Raw genomic sequence first — 16,906 nt, 5'->3', positions numbered from 1 at the left:
CCAGCAGCATACCTACAAGCTGGGGAACTCCCTTCTCATCAGCACAGAGCCAGAGAAGGAACTTGGAGTCACTGTTGATTCCAAGGTGAACATGGGCTGACAATGTGAGGATGCAGTCAGGAAGGCTAACCGCACTTTGTCCTGCATCCACAGAGGCATCATGAGCAGGTCCAAAGAGGTGATCCTCCTCTCTAAGCGACACTGGTCAGGCCGCAGCTGGAGTACTGCGTCCAGTTCTGGGCACCACACTTCAGGGGGGAGGTGGATAGCATCAAGAGGGTCCAGAGGAGGGCCACTCACAGGATCAGGGGGCAGCAAGGCAGGCCCTACAAGGAGAGGCTATGGGACCTGAATCTGTTCAACCGTCACAAGAGAAGGCTAAGAGTCTGCAGCCCTGTACCCTCAGTGGGGACACAGATTTGAGGGGGGCATGCCCCCCTGACACACTGCCTGTGCCCGCCCCTCCCCAACACATCATCTATGTCCCACTTCCTCTGTCATCCCATATATTTACCTGTGAGGAGCTGCTGTCCATGCTGTCTGGCTGCCACATGCATGTATGTGCACGCACATACATGTGTTGCCCTCTGCCTGATCACCCTTCTCCTGCAGCCGCATGCAGCCCCTAGCAGGCTGGAACTCTGCCAGCCTACAGCCAGAAATGCAGTTTCCCACAGTTTTCTCCTTTAAAGGAGAAAACTCATGATTTTCTATATCTTCCCATGATTGGTTGTAACCCTTTCATATATTACAACCCAAGTGGGTTGCGACCCATAGATTGAGAAATGCTGATTTAGCTTAAGTGGAGGAGGGAAACATCTCAAGTACCATTTATGGTAAATTTTTGTAGATTTTGATTTTTTTTTTAAGTTAATGCTATGGTTTTTGTTTGTATCTCATTTGTGCTATAGCCAAAGGCTCTTATGCATCTTGCGGAGCACATGTGAAAGTGCCCTTGGTCTAGAAAGTGTTTAATCCAGATTGAAAGCAAAGATAGGTAACCACAAATATAGGAAGATAGTATACATGGTATATTATGGCTAATATATGGTAATTTGGATTATTTATTCAAACTGTTTTTAAGTTCTTGTCTGTTTCCTTACTCTGGGTTCATGCTAATGTGTCAGTTCCTGTGTGGGTGTGTTCAATTTACATCAGTTTTATTGTGATTTGTTTTCTGTTTTGTTTTTTGTCAGACTAGTAAATATCTGTTAAGTTATCACAGGTATCTGCTTTTGGGAGGGGAAACCTAGAGGCCCTGACCTTTGCTGTTGCTGTGGCAGCTGGGCAGGATGCCACAGGGTGCATGCAGCCTGTGGGCCACCAGTTGGACAGCACTGGTCTAGTCTACCATTTCTGTAGTCTGTTAGTGATACTGTCATGAGAGACACTCTCAGTGTGCTTTTATTGCCCCCCGCTCACTGCTGAGGGTGATTGCCCATATCACTTTACTCCCTGTTCCGCCCCATAACACCACTAATTGCCTGATGGGAGGGGGAACCAATGGAGGAATATAAAATGTGAAGTCAAAATAGCTAGTTAGGAAAATAATGCACCCTGCACCCTGTCGTCATGGCATGGATGCCATTGGAACATGGCTGTATTTGTGAAGACCAGAAGGAAATTTCAGTAGCCGAAATGCAACATGATGAGTGTGTTAACCTTCTAAAATAGGAAAGGCATATCTTACAGGTACTATGAAGGAAAGCATCTGGAAGCTTGCCCCCAAAGAGGGGTCAGAGATAAAAACATAGCAGCCACATTACAGGCCTGAGTAACTGACAGGTTGGTAATATGTCCAGTCATCAGGAAAGCAGGAAGTAGACAGGGCTTTTGGGGAAAGTAAGTCTATGGACAGGCATTTATATTGCTACAGAAGTATAGCACGCTAGGGCGTACAGCAGCGGTGAGAAAATAGGGTCTACCAATTGATTGCATCCAGCCCATGGTTGTCTTTGTGGCCCTCTGCCTAGGGCAGCCCTCCCTTTCCCCTTCCCTTTCCCCTTCCCCTTCCGCTTCCTGGAAAGCCTGATCACTGACAACTAGCCCTCTTCCCTGCTGAATGTGTCCAATGTAACATGAGAGGAATGGAGGTGCTGAAGGGGACAGAGGAGGGAGGTAGTAAGAAGCATGTTGAGAGAAGGCCAGGATTGTGGCGTATGTTTCCATAGGTGGGTATGAATGAATGTAGGATCTAGGTTTGTGCTGTAGTAGGGGGGTTGGAAGAATAGGTTGGAGAGACAAGAGGAGCGAGTCCTACCTAGTGGGAAAGGGGAAGGAGGAGGACAAGATACTACGAGCAAGGAAAAGCTTTTGAGAGAGCCTTAGGTGAGTGGCAGATGGCTATAATGATCCAAAAAAAAATAAAAATAAAGTTTGAAAAATGCTGTGGAAATGGCTTGTGGGCAGCCACCCTTGCCAGAGCAGTTAAACTGTATTTTCTTAGAGTCCAAAAAAACACAACAAAAACCAACAAAAAACCCTCCCAGAAACTGGGCTCTGTCCCTACATTGATCATGCCTTGCTGTTGAACCATTTTATGTCTGTTCTCTTTTTAGGAGCAGTACAACTTCCAGCTCTAGAGGGAGTGGGAGTCACTGCAAACCTGACAGTCAGGAAGAATCTCTAAGAACAAAAAGCTCAGAACAGTCAACACCAGAGAATGAAGAAACAAGTAAGATGCATAGTTATTCCTGTAACAATAAAGTCAAGACTCTACACCAGTGATTTTCAACCAGAGTGTCATGGGATCTTGCACAGTGTTAGCTGCTAGGTGTGCAAATATAATTCACATGATAAACCCAGAGGTTTCAAATGAGAATCTGTAGGTGTTAAAAACATTTTAGCCTGTTGTGGTCTTTCTGAGTTCTTTGCAACAACAGAATTGCTACATTATTTTTCTGTAGTTAAAAAACAAGTGAAAACTAAGAGCTGGCATTTTCTAAGGGGTGCTATGAGTCTTAAAAGGTTGAGAATGACCTCTCTTCCCTAAGGTGTTCATAGCTACTGTTGAACTCAGTGGTGGTTGCACTGACACCCATATAAGGGCTGAATGTAACCATAATAGAACACTATTTCTGTTTTCAAGAAAGCAAACTGGATAACAGAACTGTGGGAAGTAACAGATTACCAACTTTAAAACTACAGTGTTAATCAGAATAGTTTCATAGTTAGTAGGGTTGGAAGGGACCTAAGCAGATCATCAAGTCCGACCCCCTGCCATGGCAGGAAAGAGTACTGGGGTCAAATGACCCCAGCAAGGTGATTGTCTAGGCTTGTCTTAAGGACCCCCCAGGGTAGGAGCCAGCACCACTTCACTTGGAAGTTGGTTCCAGATCCTAGCTGCCCTGACAGTGAAGTAGCGCCTCCTGATGTCTAGTCTGAATCTACCCTCTGCCAGCTTGTAACTGTTATTTCTAGTCCTGGTAGTGCTCAGGGGAACAGGGACTCCCCCAGTGCCTGCTGGTCCCCTCTGACTAGTTTGTAAATGACCACTAGATCTCCCCTCAGCCTTCTCTTGTGGAGGCTGAACAGGTTCAGATCCCGTAGCCTCTCCTCATAGGGCCTGCTCTGCTGCCCCCTGATCATGCGAGTGGCCCTCCTCTGGACCCTCTCCTTGTTGTCCACATCCCTCTTGAAGTGCAGCGCCCAGAACTGGACACAGTACTCCAGCTGCGGCCTGACCAGTGTCGCATAGAGGGGGAGGATCACCTCCTTGGACCTGCTTGAGATGCATCTGTGGATGCATGACAAGGTACGGTTGGCCTTCCTGACTGCATCCCCACACTGCCAGCCCATGTTCATCGTGGCATCAGTGATGACTCCCAAGATCCTTTTCTGCCTCTGTACTGACAAGAAGGGAGTTCCTCAGCCTGTAGATATGGTGCTGGTTCTTTCTCCCCAGGTGCAGCACCTTGCACTTGTTGGTGTTGAATCCCATCCTATACTCATCTGCCCTCCCTGGTAACCTGTCTAGATCCAGTTGTAGCCTATTGCTCCCTTCTAGCTTGCCCACTTCCCCCCACATCTTAGTGTCGTCAGCAAATTTGAACAGGGTGCTTTTTACTCCCCCATCCAAGTCGCTGATGAAGGTGTTGAACAGTGCGGGCCCGAGGACCAAGCCCTGGGGTACCCCGCTGCCCACATCCCTCCAGGCCAAAACCACTCTGTGTGTGTGGCCCTCCAGCCAGTTGGCAACCCATTTGACTGTGTAGGTGTCGACACCACAGTCCCCCAGTTTTTTAATGAGAACGGGGTAAGAGATGGTGTCGAAGGCCTTCCGAAAGTCCAGAAAGACAATGTCCACTGCTACCCCTGCATCTAAGGATTTGGTGACCTGGTCATAGAAGGCCACCAGGTTGGTCTGACAGGACCTGCCTCTAATGAACCTGCGTTGGCTGACCCTAAGCATAATCTCCCCCGCTGGCCCCTCATGGACATGTGCCAGAATAATTCTCTCAAAAAGCTTACCCAGGATTGAGGTAAGACTAACTGGCCTATAGTTTCCCGGGTCCTCCTTCCTCCCTTTTTTGAAGATGGGAACCACATTGGCCCTCTTCCAGTCCTCTGGCACCACACCAGAGCACCATGAGTGCTCATACAGCTGTGCCAAGGGTCCCGCAATGACCTCAGCTAATTCCCTCAGCACTCTGGGGTGGAGATCGTCAGGACCAGTTGATTTAAATACATTCAGTCCCTCCAGAAGTTCCCTGACTAGGTCCTCACTGGCCTTTGGCCTAGGTGTGCCTCCCCTGGGGCCTGAGGGGGGCCAGGTGGGGGCGCTGATCTGGTCCCTGCTCAGGAAAATGGAGGCAAAGAAGTCATTAAATAGGTTAGCTTTGTCGTTTGGTGTGATGACCAGATTTCCTAGCGTGTCTTGCAGGGGCCCAACATTATCCGGTACCTTCTTTTTGCCCCCTATGTATTTAGAAAAGAACTTCTTGTTGTCCTTGATCCAGGTTGCTAGTCCCAGTTCCATCTCCGCCTTGGCCTATCTGACTGCCCCCCTGCATCCCTGAGCAACTGTAGTATAGGCCTCCCTGGTGATGGCCCCTCCTTTCCATTGGGTATACGTCTCCCTTTTAGCTGGAAGACATTCCCGGATGCTTTTGGTGAGCCATGGGGGCTTGTGTGCCCTCCTGCTCCCTTTGATCCGTGTTTGGATTACCACCCTTTGGGCTTGGAGGATCATCTCCTTAAGGAGCAACCACTCTTCTTGGACACCTGGCTCCCCTCCCCTCCTGGACCTCAGTGTTTCCCTGACTATTCTCCTTAGCTCATTGAAGTCCGAATGAGGTAAGCTTAGCTCATTGAAAGTCAGATGAAAAAGTGTGTAAATGAAAAAAATCATTTTATTAGCTGTAAACATCTTGTCCTTTACTACTTATTTGTTATTGGCATTTTCTACTGCTACCTAGAGAAGGTGTTTTGCCCAGGCCAGAATTAAGGAAATTTTGGTAAGGTGAAGGACCTGCATTACTATTACCAGAAGCAGCTTTGCACAGTAGAGGAATTTAGTCTTCAGGGCTGCAACAGTTGTTATAATTTCCTATAAAACAGTCTTTTTCACATTTTAATCTGTTTAATAAATAGACAGTGTAAATTAGCAGATAGTAAGAGAGGTTGAAGCCCAAGAAAAGTGATTTGGCACCAAAAGTAGCAGTTGAACCAAATGGTTGGATTCATAGAAAAGCCTACAGATAAAAACCAAGTCATTAAAGGTTCTCTTTTACTAAAAGGAAAATTTATTACTGTGTTTACTTGTATATCACATGTACCTTCCCCACAAAAAATTTAAGTTTACAAAATTGAAGTGCATGTTTTAAGCAAGGAAGCTGATTTTTCTACCCAGAATAGAAGCAAGAGGACAGTCTGAATTTTTCTTTTCCCTCTAGGAGCTTCCTGGGGGGAGGGATGGAGTCCAACAGGGACAGATTCAAGGGGACGGAGTGGGAATGCAGTAATGCCGTCCCACCTGCTTTAAACCCTGCTCCACCCAAAGTTTAAAACCAGCTGTCTAGGAGCATCAGTGACAGTCGATTCAGGCACTGCGGAGGGAGTCAATTGACTTAATTGCTCATTATAATCTACCTGCACAGATGGACTATATCTCCACGTTTGTTAACTATTTTCTATTTTTTAATGGTCTTAATGTTCCACTAATAACACTATCCTTTCTGTGGCAGTTTTACTGTCTGTTAGCTACTCCTTGTTTCTTTCCTCTTATTTCACAGTCCTGCAGATTGGGCTTAGCTCTTTTCAGAATCCTAGATCTACCCATAGAGTTCAGCCTTTAGCAGAAGCCACAATTTCAGCTTTTGGCTGACTACCAAAGAACTGCTGAAAGTTGAGCTGTGAAAGTTCTAAAACTGTAGCTTTTTCCTGAGCAGAAAAGGGAGGATGAGCAAGCTGGAGATTAGGCTCTGCCCTTGCTTGATGTAGCCATTAGAAAAATGTTTTTTCCCCTTTGTTCTGTCCTTCCAAACGCAGTACTTTTGTCTTACATGGGGGCATGTAGTGTGCAAGAAGATATGGTAACCTTTACAACCTTAGGAAATAATAACTGTCTGTGATTTAATTTTGTTTCACATGGTAAAAGCAAATTACATAAAATACTTACCTGATTAAATATCAAGATGTAGCAAAGACCAAGAAAATTTGCTTCCTTATTCTTTAATATACAGAACTGGCATGCAGGTAGATATATTATGGTTTCTTCCGCTTTCTTCTGAAGCCTTAGGTTTGGGCCACCAGAAACAGTATATTAGGCTAGCTTTTCTAGTTTTCTGTAAGAGTATTTGTAGGTGAATGCTCTTGTTACTGAAAGACTTATGATCTAGCATCAAAGTATTTTATTACAGGAATTCCTGAAGAATCACAGAATGAAGTCACGAGTGCTGAGGAGTTGAAATCTGCAAATGAAATTGCAGCAAGAGCAGAAGCAGGTACATATATGCCTTTTACATGTAATTAATTGAAAAGGAAATGAGAACTTTTTAAATCCTACTCAAACAGAGTATATTCACTTACGATCTCTTCGGAAGCATGCTGTAACCATTAATACTATGGCTAAGTTTGACCCAGCCATTCTCTTAGCTTTATCAGAGAAGGATGTACCTGAGCATCCTGGAACCAGCACAGAAGGAGAAAGTGGCCCTGATATTGAAAGTACCAGCAGGAACCCAGAGGAAGGACCTTCATGTGAAAAAAGCAAAGAGCAAGAGATTTCAGGTCAACCAAGTACAGAATCCACTGCCAACTCAAATAACACAAACCGTGAACCTCAACTACAGCCAGAATCCTCAGGGCTTGTAACTCAAGAAGAATCATCCACTAGGGGAACTGCTTTCCACGAAACAGATGATAGTGATGATGACCCTGTCTTGATACCTGGTGCAAGGTATCGAGGAGGACCAGGACACAGGTCAGTAGCACTCTTTTCTTTTCAGTCATTACTTAGCATCAGATTCTCTGAGGGAAGAAATAGAAATTGATGCTCCCCCACCTAATGCTAGCATTGATAAAAACTTGCAGCCCTAGGTGTCTCATTGGCAACTTGCCAAGATCTTGAGATCTGCATCTATTTTGTGTATACATGCTATATCTTTCAAAAGAGACAAGCTCACACAGATCTAATAATTGCTTGTGCTTGTACCTTCCTAGCTCAACTACCCAGCATTGTTCTTACCAAAATTATAAGAATGGATTTTCCATAAATGCATTACAGGACACCACAGACTACATTTGCACTGTAGACATCCTTGCTTTAAAAGGGTATTTGCTTTTGGTTGGCAATGCTTTATTTTCCAGTAGCATAAGCTCAGTAAGCTGCCCATTTTCTCCACTAACAATTGATCATGTCTGTTCAAGTTTTCCTTTTGTTTCTTTTTTTTGTTGAGAAGAAAATTTTCTTATCCTTCTTTCCTCATGTTAACATCTGAATATCAGGATTAACAGTGATATGTGTTTATCAGAAAACTGATAGTATAAGACATAGGTTTTTATGATGTGTTCTGTACAAGTTTTTTTCCTTTAGAATATAAGTACTAATTTGGACCAAAAAACACCATTGTAACTAAGAGGACATTGCAGAAATTAAGTATATATAGTATTGGAAAAGTAACCCTCCTAATTTTTCAGAATAGCTAGTTTAGCTCAACTCCTGGCCTGTTCAAATCCTAACGTAATTAAGCAAACAATCAACTTCTAGATTCTAGATAATTTATTTAAAAAAAAAAAAGAAAATTTGGCTTCAGATTAGTATAGTTTCATACATTTTAGACACTCTTACCTCTATCACATTCAAATATAGCATTATGTTGCTGTTTATTGTTTACACTAGAAATCTAAATTCTGAACTGAGGCTTATTACATATACTACTTCCTAGGAGATTAACATAACACAAGACTGGATCTAAAGATGGTGTGGCTGCACCCCACCTATCCACACACACTTTGGGGCTGGATTACATAGTGGGAGCCTATGGGAGCTTCTTTTAAATCCCTGAAGCATATAAGAATCCACCCCTTTCCCTGCATGTTCAGCGGCAGTGCCATTCCCCACCACCCTTTTCTCTGCCTGCTGGTGCTGCTTTCTCTCATGTCCCCTGGGCAGGGGATGTTTCAGAGCCACCCCTACCTTCTCCAGCCAGTCTGCATGGGGGTTAGGCTCAGCTGAGAACAGCCATAGAAGCAGCGGCAATATATGTTCCCATGAGGTTTTTCTTCCCTGTGCCTGCTCCTGGGGGACTGGGCAAGGTGTGGGGAACCCATTGCTCCTACCCATTGCTGCTGCTGCCACTGTGCTGTTCTCAGCTGAGCCCAGCCCATGTCCAGCCCAGCTGGAGGAGGAAGAAGCACCTCTGAAGCTTCCCCAACCCTGGAGAAGCAGGGGAAGCAGTAGTTGCAGATAGAAGGGGGAATGGGAGGGAAGAGGGAAGGAGCTTGCTTTTAAGCATGGAAGGGGATGGGAGAGATTCTTATTTGCTTTAAACACTTTAGAAAAGGCAGCAGAAGCTCTTCAGGCACAGTCTGCCCACACTGGTGGGTGACAGGGGAGGAGGTGGGGAACAAGAGGTACAGCACTGGTGACTACTACTACAGCCCTCTTTGAGAAATCCTGTATCTGCCCCTGACCTGACAACAACTTAAGAGTTCTCTTACTGTTTTTCCCCTTATTGGCTCTTGGAATATATTTAAGACTTGGAAGGTAGTATTTTGTTTCACCCTGTATTTCAAATAGTTGTGTCCTGCAAAGTAAGAGCTTTCCAAGGGACTAGATGATTGAGAGACTTACTAAACTAGGATGGGATATCTTCATCTTGACAGTATGTCTATCTTCACCCCTGTGCCCTTTGGTTAAATCATAAATGTACTGTCTAAAGTGCTATATAATGCTAAGTGTCCTAAAAAAAACCTATGCAACATATCCCCCTAAAAAAAAAAAATCATGTCTTAAGTGTTCCCAGCTGGCTTTCTGATTAGTGGATACATTTGACTTGTATCTCTCTGTGCATCAGTTATTCTTTTGTGTTTTGAGAATAATTCCCCTTCTTATTTTACAGGGGTATTGTGAAAACTTTAATATTTATGAAGTACTCCTATAATGATGAGCATCATAGAAAGCCTAATGGGGAAATTAATAATTTTGTATTCAGAGCAAGGTTAGATTACTGTATACACGAAACCATGCACTTATAGCAAAGAGAAGGCAAAATTGTTAGAAATTACTTAAATAAGCACTAACCTTTCTTCTGAGTGAGGCAGGGGTCCTATGGAAAAAAGTACCATGCGATTATACCACATAACTTGTTTTGTTCCATATATTAAATTACTCTTAATTTTGAGACTGAGATTTAGTAGATCACCCGTGAATCAAAACCTCTCAAATTCTGACCCCTTTGCTCATATTGATTTTCTTTTTTGGAGATTTTGGGCAAGATCTAGAATCTTAGGAGGGAGATTGGGAGGGAAAAAAAGTCAGCTGGGGATACTCATGACCTTGTCAGTGGAGCAGGGTTTGGGAGGATTTCCACAGATAAAAGTCATGTAGGTGTAGTAGCTTTTCAGACTAAGATATAAATTATGTGGGCTGTATAACTTAGAGGTTGTTCCCATATTCAGAGTATTCCAGCCTGTGAAAGAAGACAAAATTTATTGTCCGTCTTGATGGTATTCTACTTTATCTGAATGAAATACAACCCCCCATTTAGCAACTTAAAGAAATCTTAGGGACCATTAACATCGTATAGCACTAACATGAACATATGTATGTCAGTTACAAGTGAGGCTCATCTTCTCAAATTCTGTAAGTTATTATCTTAATCCCCTGAGGAGGTACAAATCTCACTTGGTTTAATTCAACATTATAGTACAACATTATAGTACAGTATAGGACTTCTGTTCTGTATATTTCACCAAGACTTTCAAAGGTAACTCAACTTGCAAGCTAGGTCAGTTTGATATATATCTAGTTTACTTAGTGATGGGTTTTCTTACAAGTATTCTCATTATACTTATATAAAATTTAAAACTAGAAGCAAACTTCAAAGACAGATACTCAGTTCTCTACATCATGGAAAAAGGCTGCTAATCAGCATGTTGAGACTTCAGAAACAGAAAACAGAAGAAGGTGTTAACTTCTCCAGCTGCAAATTCTGTTGCTGGACATCTGTAATTCATTAGGTTTGGACTGCAAACAAGTGGCCCCACACAGAACACCGACATGCATTGCCCTCTTTTATTCTTTTCAATCTAACTTATTAAGTAACTCCTGTGACGGGGAGAAATGTTTATTATAGTGGCAATTCCGCAAAAGCACAGTGAGGTATGTTGACATGGTGCTGAAAATCCCATTGATTTTTTTTTTCAAATGGTTTAGTCTCTTAGGATTTTGTATAGGATAAAAAGACTTTTAATCGGATGCTAAAAGCTATTGATCATTTAAGACCTTATCTAGTTAAAGTCTGAACAATTCAGAGTAATATTTTTAATCTCTGGATTTCTATATATTCTTACAAATTAGGCACTTTCAAATTCTGGAGAAATTTTACAGTTGGAGGAAATGAACTAGAAATCTTAATCACACAGGGTGCATCTACATGTGTGCTTTACTGTGGAGTAGGCTAATTAGCGCCACCGTAAAGCGCCAGAGTCTACATGTGTGCTGGAATTAGGGCACAGTAAACTAATTAACTCTGCCATATAGTACTGTTGAGGACAGTACTATCTTATGGCGAGGTACTTCACTGTACTTGGGACTTGCTCCTCCCCAGTTCAAATAGCTGCTGTCCCAGGAGCACATGTAGATGCTGTGATTTCAAGCCGTAGAATCTAGCTCAAACTACTCCAGAGTTTATTGCATCACTTTAATTTCATGTGTAGGTGCACCCACAGACCACGTCCAGATGAGCACAGCCATGCAGTATGCAGCGTCACAGACTTGCTTGCAGCACCACATACCGCATATTCAGGCGTTCCCTGTGCTGCCACCTTTCAGAGTGGGGTTTGATCCCAGGGTCAGAAAAAAACTGCACAGAAAAAAACATGGGGCATTGCATATGATGGCAGTGGGTACAGCCCAAAACTGGAGTTTGGCTGGTTAGAGCCACGCTTCAGCTGCTGGCCAGACTGCCGGTGGCAGGAGCACCATGACTACAGCTTTCCTGACCCTCAGGACCCCAGTTAAGGCTGTCGGGGCCAGCATAGTTGCCAGCCTCAGCCTCCTCTGCCTACTTGGAGTAACCTGCTGTATGCCAGAGTGCACATGGCACAGGCATTCCCCGGGGACAAGTAGCAGCAGCACAATGACCTAAACCAGTGGTGCTTAACCTCCAGTCTGTGGGACCATGTCATCTAGTCCATGAGAAGCTCTGAAAGCCAGTTGATATGTGGCCAGGCTGGTGCGCAAGGCTGTACGAACAACCAGCAGACTGATCTGCAGACAAGCTCCATTCCGCTTTTACAGCCCATGAGCCCAGGAGGTTGAGCACTACTGACAAGAAACAAATCAATTTCTGTTTGTAATGTCAACTTTTTCGTAGTGGGATGCTTAAAAATATGAGCTCAATACTGTGTATGCTGGAGTCAGAATCTTAAATTTAAGGATAATCCATGGCAGAACCATTTGAATGCCCCCTTTTAAGTTCTGTTTGTAATACAAGGCTGATTAAGAACTTCATTCAGAATACACTTTATCTGCCTTCAGTGTTGAATAAAATGAATCTGGATGTAGGCTTCAGATGTTCTAAATGTGATTGAGTGCACCTGCACTAATTTTAGATGCAAATCCAACTTTTAATGTGTTCTAAACTGGGAATTGGCTCTCTCCAACCACCTTTTCATTCTAGGAAATGATCACGGGACAAATTCTCCTTAGTGCTTGTTTAAGTACGGAACACAGGACCAAAAAAATGTTATCTGAAATCTGCCTGAAATGTAATTTTACTTCATAATTTCTTCAGAAAGAATTATTTTCTGTGCACGTTGGGGAATCCTTGGGAGACAACTATTACAAACGTTAGGACCACTAGTGCTTTTTAGTTTAAAATATTGTCACAGTGGATATTCATGCATTTTGTCAAAGCCTGGCAAAGTTAGCCATGCAGGCAGAAGGCAGTGTGGCCTTAGTTATGCAGTCTGGTCAAAAACCAGTATAAAAATGTAATTCGTGTGCACATAGTACAATTTGACTAATCATAACTCAGTAGGATCAAAATAAACTTTTACCTGAATAGTGAGAAGAATTTCTCTGTGAGGGTCATTGTCATATCCAAATAACTGAATTGGTTCTGTTCAAACTATCTGATAGAAATTCATGCTTATAGATGAAAGCCAGCCATGGAGCTTGGAAACTTTCAGTTCAGTAGGTAAAAATATCAAAGATGTAAGAGAGTTTGAAATCAAAGTGTTTTACAGGAGCTGCTGCCACTCCCACAGCAATACAGTTGATGAGTAATTCACACATTTTTATAAAATTAATTTTGTGTATCAATAAAAATATGCAAACTAATTTCTTGGTTGAAATCAAAATGTTCTCATCTTGATTTGTCTCAAGAAGGTGGGATCTTTTCAAAATACTTTAAATTCATTCTGTACTAGGTACTGACCTTTAAAAACTTGTTACCCAGAATTTTTGAATGACTTCAGGTATTGTTCCCTTCACTAGATTTAATATCAGAGGAACAGCGATAGGTGATAGAATAATGAGGTAATTCAACATCTTCCTTCCCTCTGTCCCCCTTTTTCCTTCTGTATGATGAATTTACAAGGCCCTTTTTTCCACATCTAACAAGTTTTTCCGTTGGCTCTTACATATTTTAAATTTACTAAACTTCAAATGCTAGAAATTAGAGCTCAGGTTGCTTGATTTATTTAGCTGCATGTACTGCATGAAATTGAGAAAATACTGCCGTGTACAAATTTAACAGCATATTAATCTTATTGATGTGTGCCACAGAAATAAGCATAATGTAAAAAAAAAAGTGTGTATTTTACATGGAGCAAAATATAGTTTGTTCTTCAGTTGTTGAAGCACATTATGTTTTGCATGTCACTTGATATGGCGTGACTGGCATTAAGGAACTCCAGTTCTGAAGCAAAATGTAGGAGTACAGTATCCAAAGTTCTGTTTTGCTTTTGCCTGAATCAGTTTATGAAATTAAACCTATTTTTTAAAGCCAGGATTGATAGCACACATTTAGGAAGGAAAATGCTGGATTTAAAGGATTATTTTTTCTCATAATACCAAGAAATGCAAATAGAATAGTTGAGAAGGAATAATATTAAATGCCTCACTGAAACACTAGAGTGCATTAATTTTAGGAACATTTGAGAGTTTTGGACAACAAATTTGACAATATGTCTAACCTGGAAGAAAATGCAGTATGTGACTTAATGCCAGATACTATAACTGGAAGTTAACATATTGTGAGGAGGGGGATCTAAAATGAAAAATACGCTTTATAGTATCAAGAGTGACCAAGTGCAGGATGCCTATCTGATGATGTTAATCTGTGTGACCACCCCATAAAGGATATCTGTCTACCTCTTTCATAAAATTCTATTAATACAATTACAAAGAATGCTCATGTGAGTTGTGAAACAAGAATGTCTGAAGGAAGTTAAGAGTCGCTGCTCTTCTTGTCCTTGTTTTCAGGTGGGACTCTTGCCAAGTTGAGTAAGATCTGTACTCAGGGGTCTTCATGGTCTGTAATGTGCTGGCTCCAAGTTCGTGTTGTTTTGGATTTCTGTAGCCCTCTGGTGCAGCAGATCAGAGGATCTATGTTAGTTGAAAGGAAACTTTCAGAATTAAATATAAAAATGAATAATATGTTCCATATGGAATTTTTGCAGTGCTTGCTTTTATTTTTTTTTTCTATTTTTTATCTATTCTTCAATGTGGTGGAATTTTCTGTTATCAAAAAGGAAGAGTGAGAGTGTTCTGCAGCTGAATAGGGCACACCTAGAAAGGAAATGGAGATGGTTTGGACTTATGCAGTAACCACATTATCTGGATGCTCTGCTGAAATGATCAGTTACCAAATGGTTTGTGTTTGAGAGCAAGGACTTTTTGTGCTACCTTTTGTTAGACCAGCCCTGTCATTGGGAGTGCTACTGGACAGGCTTTCAGGCATTCTGAAATCAGGGCTTTATCGCAGCATGGGAATATGGTCAAAATACACCTGAGTCTCATCTACACTGCAAGACCATAACTATATTCTATCAGTTTATGCAAACGGAACCTTGCCTGGTTACTTGCAAATTCAGGCAAGACCACTATTTTTGATTGCATTTAGATTTTCTGTAAAATCTTACCGGCTAGAAACCTTCTTATAAATAATGATCTGTGGTATGTGTGATGTTTCAATATTACTAGGACAAGCACCATCAGTTGATGTCAAAATATAAATTTACTGGAGTTGCCAAAACAGTATTGAAATAGTGTGCCTATAACAGATATAGGGCGCAGTGAGGGTATGCAATTTTAAAAATATACATCAGGGGTACTTAGGCCATAGAGGCTACGGGTGGGTGGGGACAGAGTATGCCCCAGGGTGCAGCAGCGGTGTCTCCTTCGGCACATTTGCCTCTTACCTGGGGGATGGAAGAGAGGCATGCACAAGGTGCTGCTGGGCCCACACAGCACATCACGGTGCCACCCCACCCTCCCATCCCAGCTCGCTCTCCTGATTGGCCACTGAGCCATCACCCTCACCCAATAGCCAGTGGCAGATGGCAGCAGCAGCCACTGTGTGCAAGCTCTTCCCCATTCCAGCCCCCCTCCCCCAGTGCCGCTGCTGCTTGTACTCCAGGAGAGCATGGGGAGCGGACGCCCCCAGATCTGCACCTGAGCTGTGGTCAGGGCTGCTCCAGGCTGTTCCTGGTGACGGGGCTGGGCCATGCTGCACTCGGGGCAAGTGGTGGCAGTGCTGGGAGGGGAGTTGGAGGGGTTACAGAGAATTCTGGAGTGGCAGAAGCTGCTCCCATAGCCCACCTGCTAGCACCATACAGTCCGGACCCAGCCCACCGCGTGTGCAGATCTGGGGGCATGCACCCCCCTATGCCCTCCTGGGATGCACATGGATCAGTCCTGGGCTCCACTGCGCTGTACAGTTCCTGCCTCTGCCCCTGCCCCACTCCCTTCCTCACCATGGGGGCCTATGGGAGCAGGACTATAGTGGGGGGGGTCTGCGGCCACCCCAAAACTCGCCATAGCACCCTCCCCCACAACCTCTCTCCCAGTGCTGCTGCCTCCTGCCCCAAGTACAACTTGGCACAGCCCCCGCTGGGAAGAGCCTAGTGCAGCCCCAGGCTCAGCCCATCCCACGCAGATCCGGGAGCACCCCCCGCCCCCATGCCTTCCTGGGGTTGCACATAGTGGTGGAAGCCCCCCCCTCCCACCATGTGGCTCCGTCCCATGTCCCACCCCAGCTGGACAGCCACTGCCCCAGCCCCACTACCTCCCCAACCACTGGGGTGGCCAAGCCTGCCCCACCCCACCCCACCCCACCCCAGGCACATATGCAGGGCACATGCCCCCATGGCCTCCTGCGGTGCACACAGTGGCAGGAGCTGCGCCCGCGAATGAGCTGCTGGTAGCTCTGTCCCACGCCCCACCCCGCCCCGGCTGTGCAGTGCCTGCCTCAGCTCCACTTCCTCCCACATTGCAGGGGCCTCAATCTGCCGTCACCACCCTCCCCCCCCACTAAAAACAAGAACAAAATATATGGGGGTGCAGGAGCTGAACCTTTGAGTCAGAAGGATACACCTATTAAAAAAGGTTAAAATCCCCTGACATAGGTAGAAGAACTAGGCTTCTTCCCAGGTCAAGTTTCTAACCCCTTGAAAAGATAAAGATTTCAGAACTAGTTGGGGGTATTATATAGCCACAGCAAACATCTGGTCCAGTATTGTATTTGTGCTGATCAGAGAAGCACTGCCTTTTGATATAAAAGCTGTAGCAAATAGCTCGGCAGCTCATTCTTAATTTGGCAACCTGCTGCCATCTACATCGGTTTCAAACCACCCTGATTTGAAACATGCTGATTCTGCTATACAAGCTTGGGAAAGTTGGGAATGCTTTGTTTCTAGCACTTTGCACAGCATGGTAGTTTCTTTACTGACGTGTGCGTTGTCATAAACCAGATGATTAGATGACTATCTAATAACACTTTTTTATTTACAGTAATTAGACAAGAATTATATGAAAGCTTGCGCATCTAAAACTAAAAGGTGCAAAAGGCTAGAACAAAAATTGTTCTTCCAGGATAGAAGTGTGCCTTTAAATTTAAAATCTTTTCTACACAAAGAACAGAAGAGGGAAGGATCTTGCCTAAAAAAGTGTATTCTGTTGCTGGGTCTGAAGGATCATTATGTTAGGTCTTTCTGCTCTTTTTGGCGAGGTATT

The 16,906-nt window shown here is 43.7% G+C and overlaps 1 protein-coding gene across 6 annotated transcripts in view; it reads left to right on the top strand.

The window, feature by feature from the left end:
* DCAF6 (DDB1 and CUL4 associated factor 6) overlaps positions 1–16,906 on the top strand; it is a 142,424-nt gene that overhangs the window by 101,698 nt on the left and 23,820 nt on the right. For 4 of the 6 annotated variants that reach the window (XM_090058962.1, XM_090058952.1, XM_090058935.1 and 1 more), the window contains 4 exons: positions 2,559–2,674; positions 6,861–6,944; positions 7,096–7,423; positions 13,166–13,207. In XM_090058962.1, the coding sequence (XP_089915088.1) occupies positions 2,559–2,674; positions 6,861–6,944; positions 7,096–7,423; positions 13,166–13,207 (570 nt within the window). The remainder of the gene's footprint in view (positions 1–2,558; positions 2,675–6,860; positions 6,945–7,095; positions 7,424–13,165; positions 13,208–16,906) is intronic. The other 2 variants (XM_090058981.1, XM_090058945.1) reach the window with 1 other exon arrangement.

This window comes from Crocodylus siamensis, chromosome 1 (genome assembly GCF_052110815.1).
Source record: "Crocodylus siamensis isolate JL-2025a chromosome 1, ASM5211081v1, whole genome shotgun sequence".
NCBI lineage: Eukaryota > Metazoa > Chordata > Crocodylia > Crocodylidae > Crocodylus > Crocodylus siamensis.
This window is presented reverse-complemented; position numbering and strand designations above follow the sequence as displayed.